This window comes from Natator depressus, chromosome 5 (genome assembly GCF_965152275.1).
Source record: "Natator depressus isolate rNatDep1 chromosome 5, rNatDep2.hap1, whole genome shotgun sequence".
Classification (NCBI taxonomy): domain Eukaryota; kingdom Metazoa; phylum Chordata; order Testudines; family Cheloniidae; genus Natator; species Natator depressus.
The window spans coordinates 72,122,417-72,143,960 of NC_134238.1; the positions used below are offsets into that span (position 1 = coordinate 72,122,417).

The window sequence follows — 21,544 nt, forward strand, 5'->3', positions numbered from 1 at the left end:
GGAGAATGAGAGTTGGATCTTCTCACCATAGAGGAAGTTGTGCTGGCATCAGTTTGTCAAAAGCCCAACAGGCCATCTGGAATGAGTGAAGGAATATAGAGAGGACTTTCAACATCCTGTTTGTACATTCCTCTCTCTCTCCCAGTTTCTATCCCACCCCTCTGTCTCACCTATCTGGGTGCCTGAGGCAGGTTGGCCCAGTTTCTTCTCCAGCAGTAGGAATCATCAGAGATGCTGATGTCATTCTCATTCTGACTTAACTGCCTATTGAGGAGTTGTGCCTATCTTTGGCAAAGAGAGTTGTACTCTGGGAAATCCTCCTGGATCTCTATCTTCTCTAGCATTCTTGGGTGGCAGTGGTGTCCATAAATACCTTTTGCTAGCTACTTTTGACTAAGGAGTTACAACTTTTACTCTTATTTAGGCCTTGCAGTAGTTATTTATTTAGTCAACTTCTCCCTTTATCTAGGTTACGCCCCCATTGATGTAGTACGTGAATGCCTACTCTGTGCTCTCCAAATTGGATTACTAAAATGAACTCTATATAAGGCTACTCACGAAGACCCCTCAGAAGCTTTAGTTACAGCAGATTGCAGCTGTTTGCTTGCTTTGTAGTGCTACCTGTAGGGAGCTTATTAGCCCCATAGATTACATTGGCTCTCATTTTATATCTATAAATCCCTTGGGTGCTGGCTATTTAGAGATTACCTCTTTCCTTATGTATCATCCTGACGATATACATCAGATGAGGTGCTCCTACTAACAGGCTCAGAGTTGAGTTCTGAGGGACTAGTGCAGGGGCAGGCAAACTTTTTGGCCTGAGGGCCACATTGGGTTTTGGAAATTGTATGGAGGGCCGGTTAGGGGAGGCTGTAGGCTGTGCCTCTGCCCCCTATCCGCCCCCCCCCCCCGCTTCTCGCCCCCTGATGCCCCCCCCAGGACTCCTGCCCTATCCAACCCCCCCTGTTCCCTGACAGCCCCCGCAGGACCCCTGCCCCATCCACCCCCTCCCCCCGCTCCCTGTCCCCTGACTGCCCCCCGCCGCCCCATCCAACCCCCCCCTCCTTCCTGACTGCCCCCCTGGGACCTCTGCCCCCATTCAACCCCCCTGTTCTATGCCCGCTGACTGCTCCAACCTCTATCCACACCCCCGCTTCCAGATCACCACCCCGAACTCCCCTGCCCTCTATCCAATCCCCCCTGCTCCCTGGCCCCTTACCATGCTGCCTGGAGCATCAGTAAGGGGGCAGGGGAGGTTGGATAGAAGGCAGGGGAGTTTGGGGTGGTGGTCAGGGAGCGGGGGTGTGGCTCGGGTTGGGGCAGTCAGAGGACAGCGAACGGGGGGAGGGGTGTTGAATGGGGGCAGGGTCCTGGGGGGGCAGTCAGGAAGGGGGGGAGGTTGGATGGGACAGTGGGGGGCAGTCAGGGGACAGGGAAGGGGGGTGATGGGACAGGGGTCCTGGGGGGGCCATCATGGAACAGGGGGGTTAGATGGGGCAGGAGTCCCGGAGGAGGGCATCAGGGGCGAGAAGCAAGGGGGGGGCAGATAGGGGGAACAGCCTCCCATAACTGGCCCTCCATACAATTTCCAAAACCCGATGTGGCCCTCTAGCCAAAAAGTTTGCCCGTCCCTGCTCTAACCTATGTCTGAGCTTGTGAAGTCCTCAAATCGTGGTTTAAAGACTTCGAGGTGCAGAGAATCCTCCAGCAAGTGACTTGTGCCCAATGCTGCAGAGGAAGGCAAAAAACCCCCAGGGCCTCTGCCAATCTGCCCTGGAGGAAAATTCCTTCCTGACCCCAAATATGGCAATCAACTAAACCCTGAGCATGTGGACAAGACTCACCGGCCAGACACCCAGGAAAGAATTCTCTGTAGTAACTCAGATCCCACCCCATCTAACATCCCATCACAAGCCATTGGGCCTATTTACCATGAATAGTTAAAGATCAATTAATTGCCAAAATTCCATCATATCATCCCTTCCATAAACATATCAAGCTTAGTCTTGAAGCCAATATGTCTTTTACCCCCACTGCTTCACTTGGAAGGCTGTTCCAGAACTTCACTTCTCTGATAGTTAGAAACCTTCGTCTAATTTCAAGTCTAAACTTCCTGATGGCCAGTTTATATCCATTTGTTCTTGTGTCCACATTGGTACTGAGTTTAAATAATTCCTCTCCCTCCGTGGTATTTATCCCTCTGGTATATTTATAGAGAGCAATCATATCTCCCCTCAGCCTTCTTTTGGTTAGACTAAACAAGCCAAGCTCTTTGAGTCTCCTTTCATAAGACAGGTTTTCCATTCCTCGGATCATCCTAGTAGCCCTTCTCTGTACCTGTTCCAGTTTGAATTCATCCTTCTTAAACATGGGAGACCAGAACTGCACACAGTATTCCAGATGAGGTCTCACCAGTGCCTTGTATAAGGTACTAACACCTCCTTATCTCTCCTGGAAATACCTCACCTGATGCATCCCAAGACCGCATTAGCTTTTTTCACAGCAATATCACATTGGCGGCTCATAGTCATCCTATGATCAACCAATACTCCGAGGTCCTTCTCCTCCCCTGTTACTTCCAAGTGATGCGTCCCCAGTTTATAACAAAAATTCTTGTTATTAATCCCTAAATGCATGACCTTGCACTTTTCACGATTAAATTTCATCCAATTACTATTACTCCAGTTTACAAGGTCATCCAGATCTTCCTGTATGATATCTCGGTCCTTCTCTGTATTGGCAATACCTCCCAGCTTTGGGTCATCCGCAAACTTTATTAGCATACTCCCACTTTTTGTGCCAAGGTCAGTAATTAAAAGATTAAATAAGATTGGTCCCAAAACCGATCCCTGAGGAACTCCACTAGTAACCTCCTTCCAGCCTGACAGTTCACCCTTCAGTGTGACCTGTTGTAGTCTCCCCTTTAACCAGTTCCTTATCCACCTTTCAATTTTCATATTGATTCCCATCTTTTCCAATTTAGCTAATAATTCCCCATGTGGAACTGTATCACACATGCCTCACTGAAATCTAGGTAAATTAGATCCACTGCGTTTCCTTTGTCTAAAAAATCTGTTACCTTCTCAAAGAAGATCAGGTTGGTTTGACACGATCTACCTTTTGTAAAACCATGTTGTATTTTGTCCCAATTACCATTGACCTCAATGTCCTTAACTACTTTCTCCTTCAAAAATTTTTCCAAGACCTTGCATACTACAGATGTCAAACTAACAGGCCTGTAGTTACCCAGAACACTTTTTTTCCCTTTCTTAAAAATAGGAACTATGTTAGCAATTCTCCAGTCATATGGTACAACCCCTGAGTTTACAGATTCATTAAAAATTTTTGCTAATGGGCTTGAAATGTCATGTGCCAGCTCCTTTAATATTCTTGAATGAAGATTATCTGGGCCCTCCGATTTAGTCCCATTAAGCTGTTCAAGTTTGGCTTCTACCTCGGATGTGGTAATATCTACCTCCATATCCTCCTTCCCATTTGTCGTCCTACCATTATCCATAAGCTCCTCATTAGCCTCATTAAAGACTGAGGCAAAGTATTTGTTTAGATATTGAGCCATGCCTAGATTATCCTTAACCTCCACTCCATCCTCAGTGTTTAGCGGTCCCACTTTTTCTTTTTTTGTTTTCTTCCTATTTATATGGCTATAGAACCTTTTACTATTGGTTTTAATTCCCTTTGCAAGGTCCAACTCTACATGGCTTTTGGCCTTTCTCACTTTATCCCTACATGTTCTGACCTCAATAGGGTAGCTTTCCTTGCTAATCCCTCCCATCTTTCACTCCTTGTAGGCTTTCTGCTTTTTCTTAATCACCTCTCTAAGGTGCTTGCTCATCCAGCTTGGTCTACAACTCCTGCCTATGAATTTTTTCCCCTTTCTTGGGATGCAGGCTTCCGATAGTTTCTGCAACTTTGACTTGAAGTAATTCCAGGCCTCCTCTGCCTTTAGATCCACAAGTTCTTCAGTCCAATCCACTTCCCAAACTAATTTCCTTAATTTATTAAAGTTAGCTCTTTTGAAATCAAAAACCCTAGTCACAGATCTATTTTTGTTTATGCTTCCATTTAGTTTGAACTGAATTAGCTCATGATAGGTCGAACCAAGGTTGTCCCCTATAACCATTTCTTCTATGAGGTCCTCACTACTCACCAAAATCAAATCTAAAATGGCATCCCCTCTTGTTGGTTCAGCAACTACTTGGTGAAGGAATTCATCAGCTATCGTATCCAGGAAAATCTGAGCCCTATTATTATTACTAGCACTTGTCCTCCAGTCTATATCTGGGAAGTTAACATCTCCCATGATCACGCAGTTTCCATTAGTATTTACTTCATTAAAAACATTAAAGAGGTCTCTATCCATATCCACATCGGATCCTGGCGGTGTATAGCACACCCCAACCACTATCCCAAGGGAGGCTCTAGTAGCTTTCTTCCCCAATGTGATTTTTGCCCAGACAGACTCTCTTATCCATTCCATCACTTTTAATTTCTTTACAGTCTACCTCAGCATTGATATACAATGTTACTCCACCACCTTTGCCTTTATTTCTGTCTTTCCTAAACAACACATACCCTTCAATACCTGTAGTCCAGTCATGACTACTATTCCACCATGTTTCTGTTATCCCTATAATATCTGGTTTCACTTCCTGCACCAGTAGCTCTAGTTCCTCCATTTTGTTACCTAGGCTCCTCGCATTAGTGTACAAACATCTTAATTTCTGCTGTTTGGCCTCACTCACATTCTTTACCCAATAAGGCACAGACATTCTACCACCAGTATCACCTATTAGACTGGTATGTACACTACCCTTCCTCCTTATGTCCATTTTCTTCCCTCTCAATGTAAAAATCCGGCATGGAGATTACCTGGACATCTCCCAACCATCTTCCCCAGATTCCTAGTTTAAAGCTCTCTTGATCAGTTGTGCCATCCTCCATCCTAGAAGTTCCCTCCTTACTCAGGTGAAGTCCATCCCGAGAGCAGTCCTCTGTCCATGAATGCTTCCCAGTTGTCATACATCCCAAAGCCCTCCTTATAGCACCAGTGCCTGGGCCATCTGTTGAGCATCATAATCTTGTCACACCTTTGTTGCCCTTTTCTAGGAACAGGCAGAATCCCACTGAAGATCACGTGAGCCTTGATTTCCTTAAGCGTCTTCCCCAGCCTGGCATAGTCTCCCTGGATACGTTCCAGCGAGAATCTAGCTGTATCATTTGTTCCCACATGAAGGACAATCAGTGGATTCTTTCCTGTTCCCGTTAGGATCCTCTTCAGAGCTAGAGTCTGTTGATATTCAGGGAGCAATGGAAGGCTTATGTATTTACTCTGCCCTTTGTCTTAGTGATGACTGGGGTATGGGGTGAGATAGTAATGAGGCCAGTTCATGTTATGCCATTTGTTGGTTTGGTTGATAGGTATTTTCTACATGCTCCCAGAAGTTTTGTAATGGGTACATTTTTAGAAAAGAAACAACCAACTAAATAGCCTAGTCATGTTAATTATAGCCTTAGCACTTTGTTAGGCCTTTAGGAAAATTAAAATGCATCACTTATAATCTATAGTGTAGTCAGTCAAAATATATAATTATACATACAATATAATTACAGTTGGATAATATGGGTCTTTGTTGGGCTTGTCTTCATAGAGATACTACTTTCATCTCCCTGCCATAAAAATCTCTATGTTCCTTTCTAATACCACACTCATCACTAGGGTATCTGAGCATCTTATGCTCAAATAAATTTGTTAGTCTCTAAGGTGCTACAAGTACTCCTTTTCTTTTTGAGAATCTTATGGCATTAGAATGTGTCCGACCCGAAAGTGGTGCTGAACAGGAATCATGACAGAGTTTCAGCTTATGACAGACAACAGAAGTTTGATTTGGCTGAAGTCAGTAACACTAACTCCCAGCCAGACATTCATTTAATTGTCAGGAACAAGGTGGGTGAAGTAGTATCTTCTATTGGACCAACTTCTGTTAGTGAGAGACAAGCTTTTGAGCCACACACAGCTCTTCTTGAGGTCTGGAAAAGGTACTCCAGCATCACAGCTAAATGCAAGGTGGAACAGATTGTTTAGCATAAGTAGTTAGTACATATTCTAAGGGACCATTCAAGGTAGAGTGGCCTGTTACCACCTCTGTAGTCAGAAGACATTCTCTCACCAACAGAAGTTGGTCCAGTAAAAGGTATTACTTCATTCACCTTGTCTTTCTAATATTCAGGGACCGATACGGCTACAACTACCCTGTTTCATGGAATGCTGGTATTGGCTAGACTCCACTGGTCGCTGCCTTCAGTCCCCCGAAGTATCCATGGGGCCACTGCCCAGGATGGTGTGCAGCTCCTCGTAGAAGCAGCATTTCTTTAGTGCTGCACCAGAACAATGGTTGATGTCCCTTTCCTTCTGGTACGCCCACCTCAGCTCCTTGATCTTAGCGTGTCCCTCTCATGTCCCTTCTCCTACATACCACGAGCAATCTGCCCGCAGATATCAAAGTTCCTACGGCTTGAGCAAAGCTGCAACTGCATAGTCTCCTCTCCCCACAGACCCAGCAGATCCAACAGCTCCAGTGTACTCCAGGAAGGAGTGCGTCTGTTGCAGAAAGCCAGCAGGATCAGCTGTGAAGATGTTGTATGAACAGTCCAGGCCAAGCAAATAGAAAGAGGAATTTCAAAATTTGTGGGCCTTTAAAAGGGGGAGAAGTGCATGCGGGGCAGCAGAGTTCAAGCTGCTCACCAGAGAGGTCAAGATGGGCATTGTGGGACACCATCTGAAGGCCAATTAGGGTGACATAAACAAGCATAGTGTCTACACTGTTACTGTGTCGCTCAAACTACATTGCAAAAAGATCTGTGCCTCTTATCAAGGTGGTTTTATTTTGTCGGCATAGCAGGGAAGTTACGTGGTCAGATGAGCATTTCAATGTGTACACCACTGTTTTATTGATGAAAGCTGACTTTTTTGTCGACAAAATTGTAGTGTAGACAAGGCCTGAGTAGAACCTGGTAGGATGGCAGACTGTGATCAGCTACATGCTCCCTTTGGGCTACAAAGGAACTGCAGGATTTAGGAGTCTCCACAAATTTGGCAGGGCATAAGTTGTCCCATGGAAGCTTGCAGACGTAGCGAGAGGGTCATTTTTATTTCGGGTCACTATCTAGTTTTCTTTTCATTCTTTTAAAAACACATGACAGTACCACATGTTGTGGGAATGTCTTCTGGTTAAACATGTAGAAAGAAGTTGGTACTAGAATTAAAATAATTTTGGGCTTTAGCAATCAAACATCAGCCAAGAACTACATATTAGGATATTTACTGTTGAATTTGGGCCTCTCTCCAGCATATTGTTCATGGTTTCTGAGAGCAGCCACAAAGCGAATGATTTTACAGATGAAAATAAATCATGGCACAGAGTAGAACAATAATGTTCTGACTTCTTTGACCTAGTGGCCAAAGGGTTACTTTCCCCACAGGGACCAACTACCTGAGTTTAAAGAAATCGGAGCTCCATTTTTAGAAACATTTGACTAAGGAACTCCAAGGCCCAGGGGCCAGTCCAGACCTCCTTCCCCTTGCTTCACCCCCTTAACTCTTTCTCCACCTTCTTTTTCCCCCTGCTTTCATACCTTCCTTCCTTGTGTGTGTTTCCACCCGTGAGTTGCAAAGCATTTAATTATTTGATTTCACAGTTAATATTAAGGTTGTTGCATATACATATTAATGGTATGTTGTACAATACAGATGGTAACTTTAATTTTAGAAAAGAACCCCCCCCCCCAAATTATTTTTCTATTGTGATTTTGCTATTGAAAAGTAAAAAATTTAAAAAAATTAATAAAAACCAGACAGTAATTAAATCAAATGGATCAACGTATACAAAAGAGCTCTACTAACCTTCAGAATTAAAATCCTCCTCCCTTGATCCACCCACCCCTTTAAGGAAAGTAGATAGGACTTGTACCCTGCACTGTAAGGCAACAGAACAAGGTTCTGTTCATGCTGATCACAGTTTTGTTTTATAATCCTAAATCCAGTCTTTACATACTCTCCTTTTAGCTGTCTATCTGATGCTGCCAGCTGCTCTAGTAGTTGCTGAGCAGTTGTAGTCAACATTGTCTGTGCTGGACACTGTGCTAGGTCACTAGGAATTTCAGGGGTTCTTCAGTGGCTAGGAAAATCCCAAGGGGACTGGAGCAAGACTTGTTCTGGAGACCTTACCAGACCTTAGAGAGGCCTGACTGACAACATTTCAACCTTAGACAATAGTATTTATTCATTTCTGAATGTTCGGCAAAGCTGAGTATCAGCCTTCATACAGATTTAGTACCTGGTCCGTCAGCAGGGGTCTCCCAGCAGGTGTTTGTTTTGGTACACAATATAAATGAGAAGAGATTCATAGCCAATAAGAAGTTTCACTCTGTTGTCAGAGTCCCTGACATCATAAATATCACAATGAATAAATAGGCCCTGATCCTCAGCTGTACTAGGGGCACCTTGTGTAACTCTATTGATGCAAAGCAGCCCAAAGCTAGTGTGCTACAAAATCATTGTAGCAGCTCCTACATCACTGCCTGCTAGTTGGTTGGTGTAGGGTGCATGGCCAGAGCTTCCCATTGTCTTGGTGATTCCTAGCTGCTATAACAGCCCCTGAAGGCTATTGTATTGGCTGTATTGTAGAGCAAACCAAAGGCTGCTTTAATATAGGTGCGCTTGGTCTGTCTGTGGCAAAGGCCTAGGATCGGGGAAGTATAAAACTAGCTAATGGGGCCACCAGAACTACAGGTGGTGTAGAGGCAGAGGGCCCTATGGGGATCTGATGGGTTTAGAGTGGATATACCTCCTCCTCCCCATGGGGGCAAATCCCCTTCGCAGCAAGATGATGTTGCAAGGAAGCTACGTGAGGGAATGCATATGGAGATTTCCTCCCCAATTTCACCTCTCTTTGGTTTTACCACGATAGGCTGATGTGGCCTGATTGTGCATAGCATTTATATATATTATGTTCAAAGCACTGTACAGACATAACTAATTCCATAACACCTTTGTCAGGAAAGTGTGACGGTATTATTCTCATTTTAGAGAGAAGGAAATTGAGGCAGCAGGAGAAATTGCTTCTCTGAGGTCACCCAGCAAGTCAGGATTAGAACACAGGATCTCCTAATGTCCGACCGCTATTGAACAGATATTGTGCCAAGGATCAAATCCTGTCTTTTCTCCTCAGCGAGGGATAACTGGTTTTGATCAGAAGTTCATGGTCACCACTTGCACAGAACAAGTGATTTCAGAGAATGAAACACTGACACAGAAATGGGTATTAAAAAATATTAAAAATACCCAAATGTTATGCTTCCCCTTTCATTAGAAACAGCAAAGACTTTACTACTGGATTAATACTTCCTTCGCTCCCCATCAACGTTACACAAGTGCACTTAAATCTGACTTAAACAACTGAATCATAGGCGTTAATCCTATCATGTACAGGAAAAAACACATACCAGTGTAGATCCATTTTAATAAATCTGGGGAAATATGCCTAAGAACTGGGATACTGAAAGTGTTTTAAACTTAAATAACTCAAAATGATTTAACTTCTAAAATTTCTCCCTTCCTTCTTTTCCAACATGAATGCATGACTCTTATCTTTAAGAGAGACCAGGTGGGTGAGGTAATATCTTTTCGCTAACTTCTGTTGATGAAAGAGACAAGCTTTTGAGCTACAGAGAGCTCTTCTTCAGGTACATCTTATCTCTAAGATCTTCACAGTTTCCCAAGTTCCATCTCTCTATGCATCACTTTGTCAGTTTTTTCTTTAAGATTTGAACAAAAAACAAGTTTAGTCAAAAGAAACTGAGAGTGTTTGTTTATTTTAATTTGTAAAATGCACCTACCCATTTGGTCAAGATGCATAATTAGAAAATATATGCTTTTTAACAATTGCAAACATGACAAAAGTAGTACACACATATTTTGAGATTCTTATTTCTTAAAATAGCAGCATATATTTTGTAGGGCGCCGAATGTATTTCCCTGGTTTTGTAACACTCGTAAGTATTTTTAATATATTTATATTTCTGATCTAAAGATTTTTATTAATAGAATAGCTTCCTTACAGGATGTCATCCTGTGCCGCTTTTGTTGGCTCTCAGTAGCAGCCACTGTTAGTCCTACCCTATTTATTATTTGTTTCCAGTAGCAACTACAATAACATGTGAGGAGCTGTACAAACTTAAAGGAAGACACGGTATCTGCCCAGTAGAGCGTACAATATAAAGAGAAGCCAAATAGATACGGGTAGGGGAAGTGGCATATCATAAATAAAGGGGTCAAGGTGATGATTGGCCACATCTTGATAATACTGCTGAAAACATACAGATGTTAAGTAATAAAAACAATGACAGCTTTCAGAGTAGCAGCTGTGTTAGTCTGTATTCACAAAAAGAAAAGGAGTACTTGTGGCACCTTAGAGACTAACTAATTTATTTGAGCATAAGCTTTCATGAGCTAAAGCTCACTTCATCGGATGCATAAATTTGAGCTTATGCTCAAATAAACTGGTTAGTCTCTAAGGTGCCACAAGTACTCCTTTTCTTTTTGCGAATAAAAACAATGTCTTTATGGGAAACTCTTTCCACCATCTTTTCTGTGGGTTAGTTTCTCAAAAGAAGGTGTTTCCCTCGTACTTGAGATGAGTAAGTAAAATGAGTAAACTAATTTACCTCCTTCAATTTAATTGTCGATTTAACTGTCTTTATGCATGTCTTTCATCATTCCAATAGCTCTAGTGTGTCTCATTTATTCTTTCTTTCTTCCACATTGCTTGCTGTTGCCTATATTTAGACTCCTGGAAAATCTTCTCCACTTGTTTAGCAAAGCCAGGACTATCTTCTTCCAGTGCATTAATGGCTTGCAGGACACAAGGAGTCTTCTCTCTTGGAAGTGGATTATTCAGTGGCCTCAGTGGTATGACAGAGTTATATTTATGCTGTTTGTTAAGAGCGTTCATCAGAGAGGCATAAGACTGGAACTCACACCAAGCCTCACTCAAGAAATGTTCTGTCAACAGAATAATAGTCCATGCTGACCTATTCACAGCATCATTTAAGTTTTGTAAGAAATGTCTACCACTAGGCATTTCAGCAAAGATTATTCCAGGTTTAATACAAAAATTATTTTGTAGCAGATGCCGGAGTCGGCTGGCTTCATCTGCATCATTCTGAGCATGCAGAATCACAAACTTGTAAAACACATCCTCAGGATCCTCATCACTGCTGAGAATTTCTGGAACATTTGTAGAGATCCCTTCTATGTCAAGAGACAAGTCACACAATTCATGATTTTGCTTGAAGTCTCTCTCGCCTGCACTCACATTGGTATCCTTTTCTGTGTTATTTGGTAGAGGGGGAGGATTTCTTTTGGACTTAGTGTTGCCCATTATGATAAACATACACGTCAGGAGATGTGTTCACGTGGTTAACATCTACTCATTTCACTCTAAAAAACAAAAAGTAAAAAGCTCTTGAATCTTATGACAACCTAAAAAAGGCATTCATAGCAATCTAGAAATAACCTGAACTGTCTGAATTGGGCTATTATACATCTTAATGAAAGATAGCAAAAATGCTGAAAGGGACCTGGTGGCAAAAGTGGACAATAAATTATATGAGCGAGCAATACGATATTTCAGCAAAGAAAAAAGTGTTGTTAGGCTACAGCAGCAGCATGTCATGGAACAGAGAGTTAACTGTCCAACTATATAGATCTCTGGTAAAATTACACCTTGTATACTGTGTTCACCTTAAAGATGTTCACCAAAAAGATTTCAGCAAATTGGAGTAAATTCATAGAAGAGCAAGAGCCCATGTATTATACAGTACGTTAGATCTAAATTATGCAACAAGGCTCCCCCCATAAATGCACTGAATTCTGCAGAAAACCAGGAATTATATGTGACAATGGTTAATTGATTATAAAGCCATTTGATAACCTTCAATTTTATTGAAATTCCAAAAAAATTCCCACAAAGTTCTATTTCTGTAGATTCATACAACGCAAATGGAGATTTAGAGTCTGGTTCCCTTCCCACAGAAGTCAATGAAAAGCTTCCAATAGACTTCTATGGAAATTGGATTAGACCCACATACTTGTATTATACATATGGCCTTATAGAAGAGCTATAAAAATGTTTAAAGAACTAGAAATGACCGAGGAGGAAAGATGCAAGTATGCATAGACTGGTGAAACAATAATTGAACGAGACATCATAACACAATTTATAAACATATGACGATAAGTGTAAAAAACAAGGAGGGATTGGAATTGTTTTTAGAATGGGTAAAAATGGTATGATGCCCAGTGATTAAATGAAATTAAGAAAAGAACAATTTAGGCTGGATATCAGAAAAAAACCCTTCTGGTTGTGAAAACTATTAAGTTATGAAACAGTCTCTGCAAGGAAGTGATGGTGGACTCTTTGCTAGTCTCACTTTGAAATTGAATTAGATAAAGCACTATAAATTGTTTGGGATCCATCCTGTATTGGCTAGCATTTTACTATTTAATGTAATAGATCTTCCCCATCTCTAACCTATATGAAATGGCACAATGAAAGCAAAGGGAAACTGGTAACCTTTTTGTACTTTTAAAAAAGATTAAGTTTTCATCATTGACGCAAGTGAATAAATAATTTAAAAAGAACAGATAATATTATGCAGAATATTTTTAATTAAAGTGTTGTACAAAGAGTTAGCTATTCATTTGGAACACGACAAGGAATGTGATTCAATTTCTGTGTGCTCCAATAAAGGGGCATCCATATTTCTTGAGTGACATATAAGTCATGATGTTCTACTAACGATAGAGCGACTGCTTTGACAGAGCCCTAGCAGAATGACACTGAAGGGGATCAAGAAATCTATACATACACTGAAGAAAACAGATGAACGATTTTGTAATTCCTCATGAAATGATGACCTGAGCTAACAAACCAAATCATTGTAGTGGGATTTTAGTATCTGGTTTTTTTCCACATGCAGTTCTTTCCCAAAAGAGAACTTTGCTAACTTTCTATTTTAGTGCATCACTCCAAGATGATTTGTGTTTCCCATTAAAACCACTGACCCATGATAGCAGCATACTTTTAACTAAAACTTGGTCTGCTTTATCATGTAACCAGAATTCAATTAGCTATTAAAAATGTCACAGCCATAAGCTATAGACTTGCTTCTACTTTAAAGTGATATTATCTGTTAATAATATAGCACTAATGAAAATTAAGGGGTATATGGCAATTATTGAATTGTTCTGTAACACTTCTCTTTACATGTAGATTAGTGTCTAAAAACCTTGATACCTTTTCTGAGATTTTAATAAAATTAAATTCATCCAAGGTGGACTACTGGTTTGTATATCTATTGATTAAAATGCTTTCCTATTTATTTTGACAAGTCGTATTGACAACAGCATCATAAAGCACACACATTTCTGCAATAATACAACACTACCTTGTATTAAATAGATGAGCTATATTGTCATCTTATGTTTGCTTTTTAGAAAGTAATATTGTGAAATGGATCATTTCACCAAGGACCATATGGCTCCAATCCTATAAACATTTACCATGTGAATAGCCCCACTGATTTCAAATTAATGAAAAATATTCTTAAAAAAACCTGACATTTCAAAGGATATTTATTCCTGTTTATTAACATGCCCTAGAAGCTTTAACCTAGCTTTTGTTGCCATAACAATTTATTTGTCCTCCACAGCACACATACAGACTTGTTAACGTTGCTCAGTGCTGAGTAAAGAAATTGTTTTTGAAAAGTTGCATGAAAATTGCACAAATTTTGCAAACAGATACAGTATAAGAAAAAAAGTTAAACCAATATTTTGGCCGATCCACCATGCAAATACCTAAATGAAAAGCAGTTTGCTCTTGCATTGCACGTACCTGCTGTATTTTTTTTTTTTTTAAGTGCTGAAATTCAGTTTCTTTTCTTTGCAATATTGGAACAGATTTTATTTTAGTTGGAACAGCGCCACCTTGTGACATATATTTACAACACAGCATCAGCATGTACATCACCCTTTATATTAAATGTATGTCAACATGTTTTACAGAATTAATACTTGGCCAAAATGATCCATTCCATTTCAATGAGCAGAAGAGTCTGAGATCCAGCAGATCCTCACCTAAGACATAAGGGCCTGATTCTGTTTTAATACTGTTTTTACAGTGGTATAATTCCACTGACCTCAGTGGAGTTTCTCCTGATTTACACTGGTATTAGCAGAATCAGGTCCAGATGATGTGAGGCTACAGCTCTGGGTATTTTCTTCTTCCCTTGGACCAGAAGGAAACTACTGTCCTGGAGTTCTGGATGGGGCAGTGCTCCACTGAGCAAGAGTGGGAAGAGGTAGGGCTGAGACTTAGCCAGCAGTATCCCTTGAGGAGAGGATGATTTTGTCCAGATTCTTATAACATGAAGGGTCAGATTATTAGTCACTCTTTGGCAAATATGTATTTTTGTTGGCAGAGCCCAATAACGAGTGTTTCTTCACAGGGAGAATGTAGCTATGTAATTTCTTATTTTCCCAAATGATTTTTTTTAATAAAATTAAAACTTTAAGTAAGAACACAGTGCCAATTTGGCCCCAATTTCTGTATTTTAACTTTTGCCAGAATAACATTTTATCTTTTTAACTACAGAATGGAGAAGCATTTGGGGAAGGTTTACACAATGCTGTCATACTTTTTTCAGTAACAGGAAGGGGAAAAAAAGCAAGTTACATATTACAAAATATATCTAGGCTCAGAAGGATTTGTGCATATCTTCTCTGAATTTCACCAGATAGCAATATTTAGTTTTTAATGCTGATTAATAATTTGTTAATTATTTTAACAGAATAAAAGAGTCATTCCACTCTCACCGCAACTCACACACACTGGGTTGAGTGTCCAGAACAAACCCCCTTTCAGGGTTTCCTTTAGTTTCAATAAAAATGAACTACAGCCAGGCTTGACAGAATATTTTTTTCCTAATGTCAATGGATAATATCAATGTTTATTTGTAAGCATTTTAAAATATTTAACTTTTCACAGTTGCAAGAAATTACAGGGATCAGTTATTTATTTAATGACAGTAGACGTTGAGATTCAAATAGTTAAAGCTTTATAAACTGCTATAACACAAACTGTCAGCATCATGTCCAGTTATACAAAGTAAATCATACCCATTTTTACTTCATACCTGTTTGAATTCATTCACTAATCTATTTGTAACAACCCTAATTTAAAAGTCTAAATCACTGGATTTTTTAATCTAATAAAGTTCTCATGCAGTATTTTCCTTATTTTGCCTATCTGTAAATTTAAGTTATCAATGGAAATGTATTTTCATCCATTTGAGAGCGTATGATGAAATCAATGTTTACTGACATTTACCAACAAAAATCTAATCCTTCCAAGCCTTACTATACTCTGAGCTCCCCCCGAGAAAGCTGTTTCTAGGTGTTTTCTCCCCAAGAATTCCCCTCTCACTTCCAAGTCCCTCCTTTCCCAGAGGAGAAGTTTTTAATGCTGTAGACTGGAACTAAGGAGACTATGCCCTAGCTCAGGGGCGGGCAAACTTTTCGGCTTGAGAGCCACGTTGGGTTTCTGAAATTGTATGGAGGGACGGTTAGGGGAGGCTGTGCCTCCCCAAACAGCCAGGTGTGGCCCGGCCCCCTATCTGACCCTGCCCTGCTTCTTGCCTCCTGATGGCCCCCCCGGGACTCCTGCCCCATCCAACCCCCCCTGTTCCCTGACCGCCCCTGGACCTCCCACCACCCCATCCAACCCCTCCTCTCAATCCTGACTGCCCCCCACCCCTGGAATCCCTGCCCCACCCAACCACCCCTTCTCCCTGTCCCCTACTGCCCCCGGAACCCCTGCCCCTGATTGCCCCCCGCTGCCCCATCCAACCCCCCCTCCTTCCTGACTGCCCCCCGGGACCTCTGCCCCCATTCAATCCCCCTGTTCCACGCCCTCTGACCGCTCCAACCTCTATCCACACCCCCGCTCCCAGACCATCACCCCAAACTCCCCTGCCCTCTATCCAACCCCCCCTGCCCCCTTACTGCGCTGCCTGGAGCACCGGTGGCTGGCGGCGCTACAGCTGCGCTGACCAGAGCGCCCGGATAGGTAGCCGCGCCGTCCTGCTGGAGCCAGCCATGCCACCGCGCAGCACAGAGCACTGGGTCAGGCTGGGCTCTGCAGCTGTGGTGCCCCAGGTGCTTGCAGCCCCACTGCCCAGAGCATTGTGCCAGCGGCACAGTGAGCTGAGGCTGCAGGGGAGGGGGAACTGCAGAGGAGGGGTCGGGGGTGAGCCTCCCAGGCCAGGAGCTCAGGGGCCGGGTAGGAGGGTCCCACAGGCCGGACGTGGCCCGCGGGCCATAGGTTGCCCACCTCTTCCCTAGCTTCTAGTTTGATTCTACAGAATGGTGCTACCTCTGCTTTCATGTATCTTACATTCCTCAGAGTAAACTTGAAAAATCACACTTCGATCTGAAAATTTGTACCTACTACTGTTACAAGTAATACCAAAAAGAGCTATTTTGGGAGAAAAAAAATATTTAAGTTAAATTTCAAAAGACTGTCAAATGCTCAAAGTAACCCACGGGAATACATGAACCTGGGAAGGGTGACATGACCCTGGGAAGGGTGACATGACCCTTTGTGACCCTACCACCAGTCACCGTTCCGGACTGTCAAATTTATACCCGCGGATGTGGATATCCACGGATAGAAATCTGTATCTGCTGAACCGCAGGGCTCTCCCGGGAACTGCATCAGCAAAAGGAACAGAACGTGGGGCTGCCCGGTGGCCCCATGCCGGCAGCTCCTCCGGCTCCTCCACCACCCCCAACCTTGCCCGCAGGCCTTCCACACAGCTGTATCTCCTGTCTGGGGTCTGTACAGCCCTACTGGAATGGACAGGGCTGGGGTCGGAATAGAGGCGCCGGAGGAGCTGCCTGGGTGGCCCCACATTCTGCTCCTTTCGGCGGTGTGGTTCCCGGGAGAGCCCTGCGGTGTTCAGCGGATACAGAATATGTCTTTCCGGTATGGTGTGCCAGCAATAAATGACCGCACCGGCTTATTTGCACCACTGCTTATGCCCACCTGGACTCTTGTTTAATCTCAAGTGTAAATAAATGATGGGGATGGGGGACTTCAACTACCCAGACATCTGTTGGGAAAATAACACAACAGGGCCCAGATTATCCAACAAGTTCTTGGAATGTATTGGAGACAATTTTTTATTTCAGAAGGTGAAGAAAGCTACGAGGGGAGAGGCTGTTCTATATTTGATTTTGACAAATACGGAGGAACTGGTTGAGATTTTGAAAGTGGAAGGCAGCTTGGGGAAAAGTGATCATGAAATGATAGCGTTTATGATTCTAAGAAATGGTAGGAGGGAGAACAGCAAAATAAAAATAATGGATTTCAAGAAGGCAGACTTTAGCAAACTCAGGAAGTTGGTAGGTAAGATCCGATGGGAAGCAAGTCTAAAGAGAAAAACAACTGAAGACAGTTGGCAGTTTTTCAAAGAGACATTATTAAGGGTGCAAGAGCAAACTATAGCACTGCATAGAAAAGATAGGAAAAGACCACTCTGGCTTAACCAGGTGATTGTCAATGATCTTTTTAAAAAAAAAAAAAAAAAAAGTCCTACAAAAAGTGGAAACTAGGTAAAATTACAAAGGATGAATATAAACAAATAACACAAGTATGTAGGAACAAAATTAGAAAGGCCAAGGCACAAAATTAGATCAAACTAGCTAGAGCAGTGGTTCCCCAACTTGTTCCGCTGCTTGTGCAGGGAAAGCCCCTGGCGGGCTGGGCCGGTTTGTTTACCTGCCGCGTCCGCAGGTTTGGCCGATCGCGGCTCCCAGTGGCCGCAGTTCGCTGCTCCAGGCCAATGGGAGCTGCTGGAAGCGGCGCGGACCGATGAAGCGAGCTGTAGCTCCCAAAAGCTTATGCTCAAATAAATTGGTTAGTCTCTAAGGTGCCACAAGTACTCATTTTCTTTTTAATGAGTTCTTTGTTTCGGTTTTCACCAAGAAGGTTGGTGGTGATTGGATGTCTAATATAGTGAATGCCAGTGAAAGAGAGGTAGGATCAGAAGAAGCTAAAATAGGGAAAGAACAAGTTAAAAATTACTTCGACAAGTTAGATGTCTTCAAGTCACCAGAGCCTGATGAAATGCATCCTAGAATACTCACGGAGCTGACTGAGGAGATATCTGAGCCTTTAGCTATTATCTTTGAAAAGTCATGGAAGACGGGGAAAAGAAGAGGAGTCCAGTGGCATCTTAAAGACTAACAGATTTATTTGGGCATAAGCTTTCGTAGGTAAAAAACCCACTTAGATTTCAGAAGACTAGAAAAGGACAATTATAGTGCCAATGTACAAAAAGGAAAATAAGGATAACCCGGGGAATTACTGACCATTCAGCTTAACTTGTGTACCCGGAAAGATAATGGAGGAAATAATTAAGCAATCAATTTGCAAACATCTAGAAGAAAATAAGGTGATAAGTAACAGGCAGCATGGATTTGTCAACAACAAATCTGTCAAACCAACCTGATAGCTTTCTTTGACAGGGTAACAAGCCTTGTTGATGGGGAGGAAGTGGACGAAATGGTATATCTTCTTATATATAAACTGTGTCATACAACCTTCTTATAAACAAACTAGGGAAATGCAACCTAGATGGAGCTACTATAAGGTGGGTGCAAAACTGGTTGGAAAACCATTCCCAGAGAGTAATTATCAATGGTTCACAGTCATGCTGGAAGGGCATAATGAATGGGGTCCCCCAGAGATCAGTTCTGGATAAGTTTCTGTTCAATATCTTCATCAATGATTTAGATAATGGCATAAAGAGAACACTTATAAAGTTTGCAGATGAAACCAAGCTGGGAGGGGTTAGAAGTGCTTTGGAGGATAGGGTTAAAATTCAAAATGATCTGGATAAACTGGAGAAATGGTCTGAAGTAAATAGGATGAAATTCAATAAGGACAAATGCAAAGTACTCCATTTAGGAAGGAACAATCAGTTGCATACATACAAAATAGGATACGACTTCCTAGGAAAGAGTACTGTGGAAAGGGATCTGGAGGTCATAGTGGACCACAAGCTAAATATGAGTCAACAGTGTGACACTGCTGCACAAAAGGAAACATCATTCTGGCATGTATTCACAGGAGTGTCATAAACAAGATACGAGAAGTAATTCATCTGAAGTAATTAATCTGCTGTACTCCGTGCTGATTAGGCCTCAACTGAAATATTGTGTCCAGTTCTGGGTGCCACATTTCAGGAAAGATGTGGAGAAACAGGAGGAAGTCCAGAGAAGAGCAACAAAAATGATTAAAGGGCTAGAAAACATGCCCTATGAGGGAAGACTGAAACATGATAACCGTTCTCAAGTACATAAAAGGTTGTTACAAAGAGGAGTGAGAAGAATTGTTCTTCTTAACCTCTGAGGATAGCAAAGAAGCAATGGGCTTAAATTGCAGCAAGGGAGGTTTAGGTTGGACAACAGGAAAAACTTCCTGTCAGGGTGGTTAAGCCCTGGAATAAATTGCCTAGGGAAGAGAATCTCCATCAGCGGAGATTTTTAAGAGCGAGTTGGACAAACACGTGTCAGGAGGAAAGGTCTCGACAATACTTTGTCCTGCCAGGAGCGCAGGGGACACTTGCTACATCAGGTAGCAGTTTCTTACACTCCACCACATACCGGTAACTGCAACCACTAGCACATTCCTACAGGGAGCAGTTTAAGACACGACACCAGCTCGTGTCTGAGCGCAGCGAACGGGGTGGGGCAGGGAGGCAGCCGCAGGGCAGGCGGTGCGGGCCGCGCGCAGGGGAGGAGCGGCGGCGCCGCGCGCTGCGCAGGGTCTGGCCGGGGCGTCGCGTGGGCCTGTAGCTCAGGGGAAGCGGCTGGGGCCCAGGCTCTCGGCGGGTCTCCCCCCAGGAAGGGAAGCGCCGCGGGTGGAGTCTGGGGCGCCCCGCCGGAGTCACTTACCGGGCGGAGGGGCCGGGGCCGGGGCCGCTGGTCCTTTCCCCCAGGCGGAAGCGGCGGCACTGGCTGGCGAGGGGCCAGGGCGGGGCCCGGCCGCCGCGCGTGTGACGGGCAGGACCCCGCCCCCTCACGGCGAGCGCCGCCAGGAGCGCCCGGCGCGGCCTGCCTCCGCCGGGGAGCCGACTCGCCGCGCCTGACTCGGGGCCCGCGCTGGGCTGGCTGAGCCGCGAGGGCTGGCTGACACAGTGCGGGCATCATGGGAGCCAGGCCCCCGCCTCCCTTTTCTGTTCTTCGTAAACGGTGAATTGGAAAGCGGCTGGAACATAGGTGCGCACAAGAGCATCCACTGGTCACGTGAGAGATTAAAATGTCCCGTCCCCCAGTTTGGAAAAGCGACAAACCCGAGGAAGAGCTCGGTGTATTGGAAGCGTGTCTCTTTCACCCCCCTTAGTTGGGCCAATAAACGGTATCACCTCACCCTCCTTTGCTCTTCATGCGTCAAGGCGTAAGCCAGCCGCCCTTGGGAGGCATTCGGAAGTTTTCGTGGTGTGGCACGTTACTGCATCAGTTCCCATTTCAGGGGTTCTTTCACCTTCCTCTGTAGCGCCCGGTACTGGGCACCGCCGTACCCGAATGAGAGAACACTGGGCGCAATGAACCTCTGGGCGCAGTGGCAGTAGTTACAGAGGAGGCTCCAAAAAGTGATTTAGGCCTTGTTCCATTTTAAGGCACCGCTGTGACCCACAAAACTCCCACTGGGCTGCGGCATAACCCCGTGGGCTCCTAAAGTCACTCAGCTCCTATGGTTTTGCCTCCGGGCGTGCACTCTGCAGCCCCACTTGAGGTGGCTGAGTACCTGTCTCCTGCCTGAGGACGAATACTGCTGCCTCACTTGAGATGTTCAGATGCCTATCTCCCGCTAAGCCCCAGAGCAATTCACAAACTGGGAAAGAGGCATTCAGCCCCTTAAATCATATGGAGGGACCTAATCCAGTAGGCCACTTGTGAATATGCTACTAGATTGGACCCCTCATGGAAGTTTCACACAGAACAGCCAGGACTCATCCGCAGAGGAGGTTTTAATCTTGTGGCTCAAGTACTTGCCTAGAATGTAGGAGGCCCCTGGTTCAAGACCCCTTTTGCCAGCTGAAGAGGAATTTGAAAGGGCATGTGGCATCTCTCAGATCAAGTTGAATAGTTAAATATTAATTGGGGTAGACAAAGCCTAGTGCTTAGGGTACTTACACCGGGGGTACCAGGCCGGATATTAGGAAAAACTTTTTCACTAGGAGGGTGGTGAAGCACTGGAATGCGTTACCTAGGGAGGTGATGGAATCTCCTTCCTTAGAGGTTTTTAAGGTCAGGCTTGACAAGCCCTGGCTGGGATGATTTAGTGGGAATTGATCCTGCTTTGAGCAGGGGGTTGGACTAGATGACCTCCTGAGG

General features: G+C 43.6%; 1 protein-coding gene across 2 annotated transcripts; it reads right to left on the reverse strand.

Annotated features, from left to right (window-relative positions):
* Window positions 1-9,927: 9,927 nt before the first annotated feature.
* TICAM2 (TIR domain containing adaptor molecule 2) lies at window positions 9,928-20,683 on the reverse strand. Of its 2 annotated transcripts, none has more exons than XM_074952985.1 (2): window positions 20,577-20,683; window positions 9,928-11,518 (listed from the first exon to the last, which is right to left on the reverse strand). In XM_074952985.1, exon 2 carries the CDS (start codon window positions 11,469-11,471, stop codon window positions 10,806-10,808), a length of 666 nt encoding a protein of 221 aa, XP_074809086.1. In that variant the 5' UTR covers window positions 11,472-11,518; window positions 20,577-20,683; the 3' UTR covers window positions 9,928-10,805. The 2 variants fall into 2 exon arrangements, with proteins under 2 accessions (XP_074809086.1, XP_074809085.1); XM_074952984.1 differs by lacking the exon at window positions 20,577-20,683 and adding an exon at window positions 20,102-20,187.
* Window positions 20,684-21,544: the final 861 nt, after the last annotated feature.

Excerpts from the sequence above, each read along its gene's own strand:
- TICAM2 (XM_074952985.1), bottom strand. The coding sequence starts at position 11,471 with ATGTTTATCATAATGGGCAACACTAAGTCCAAAAGAAATCCTCCCCCT.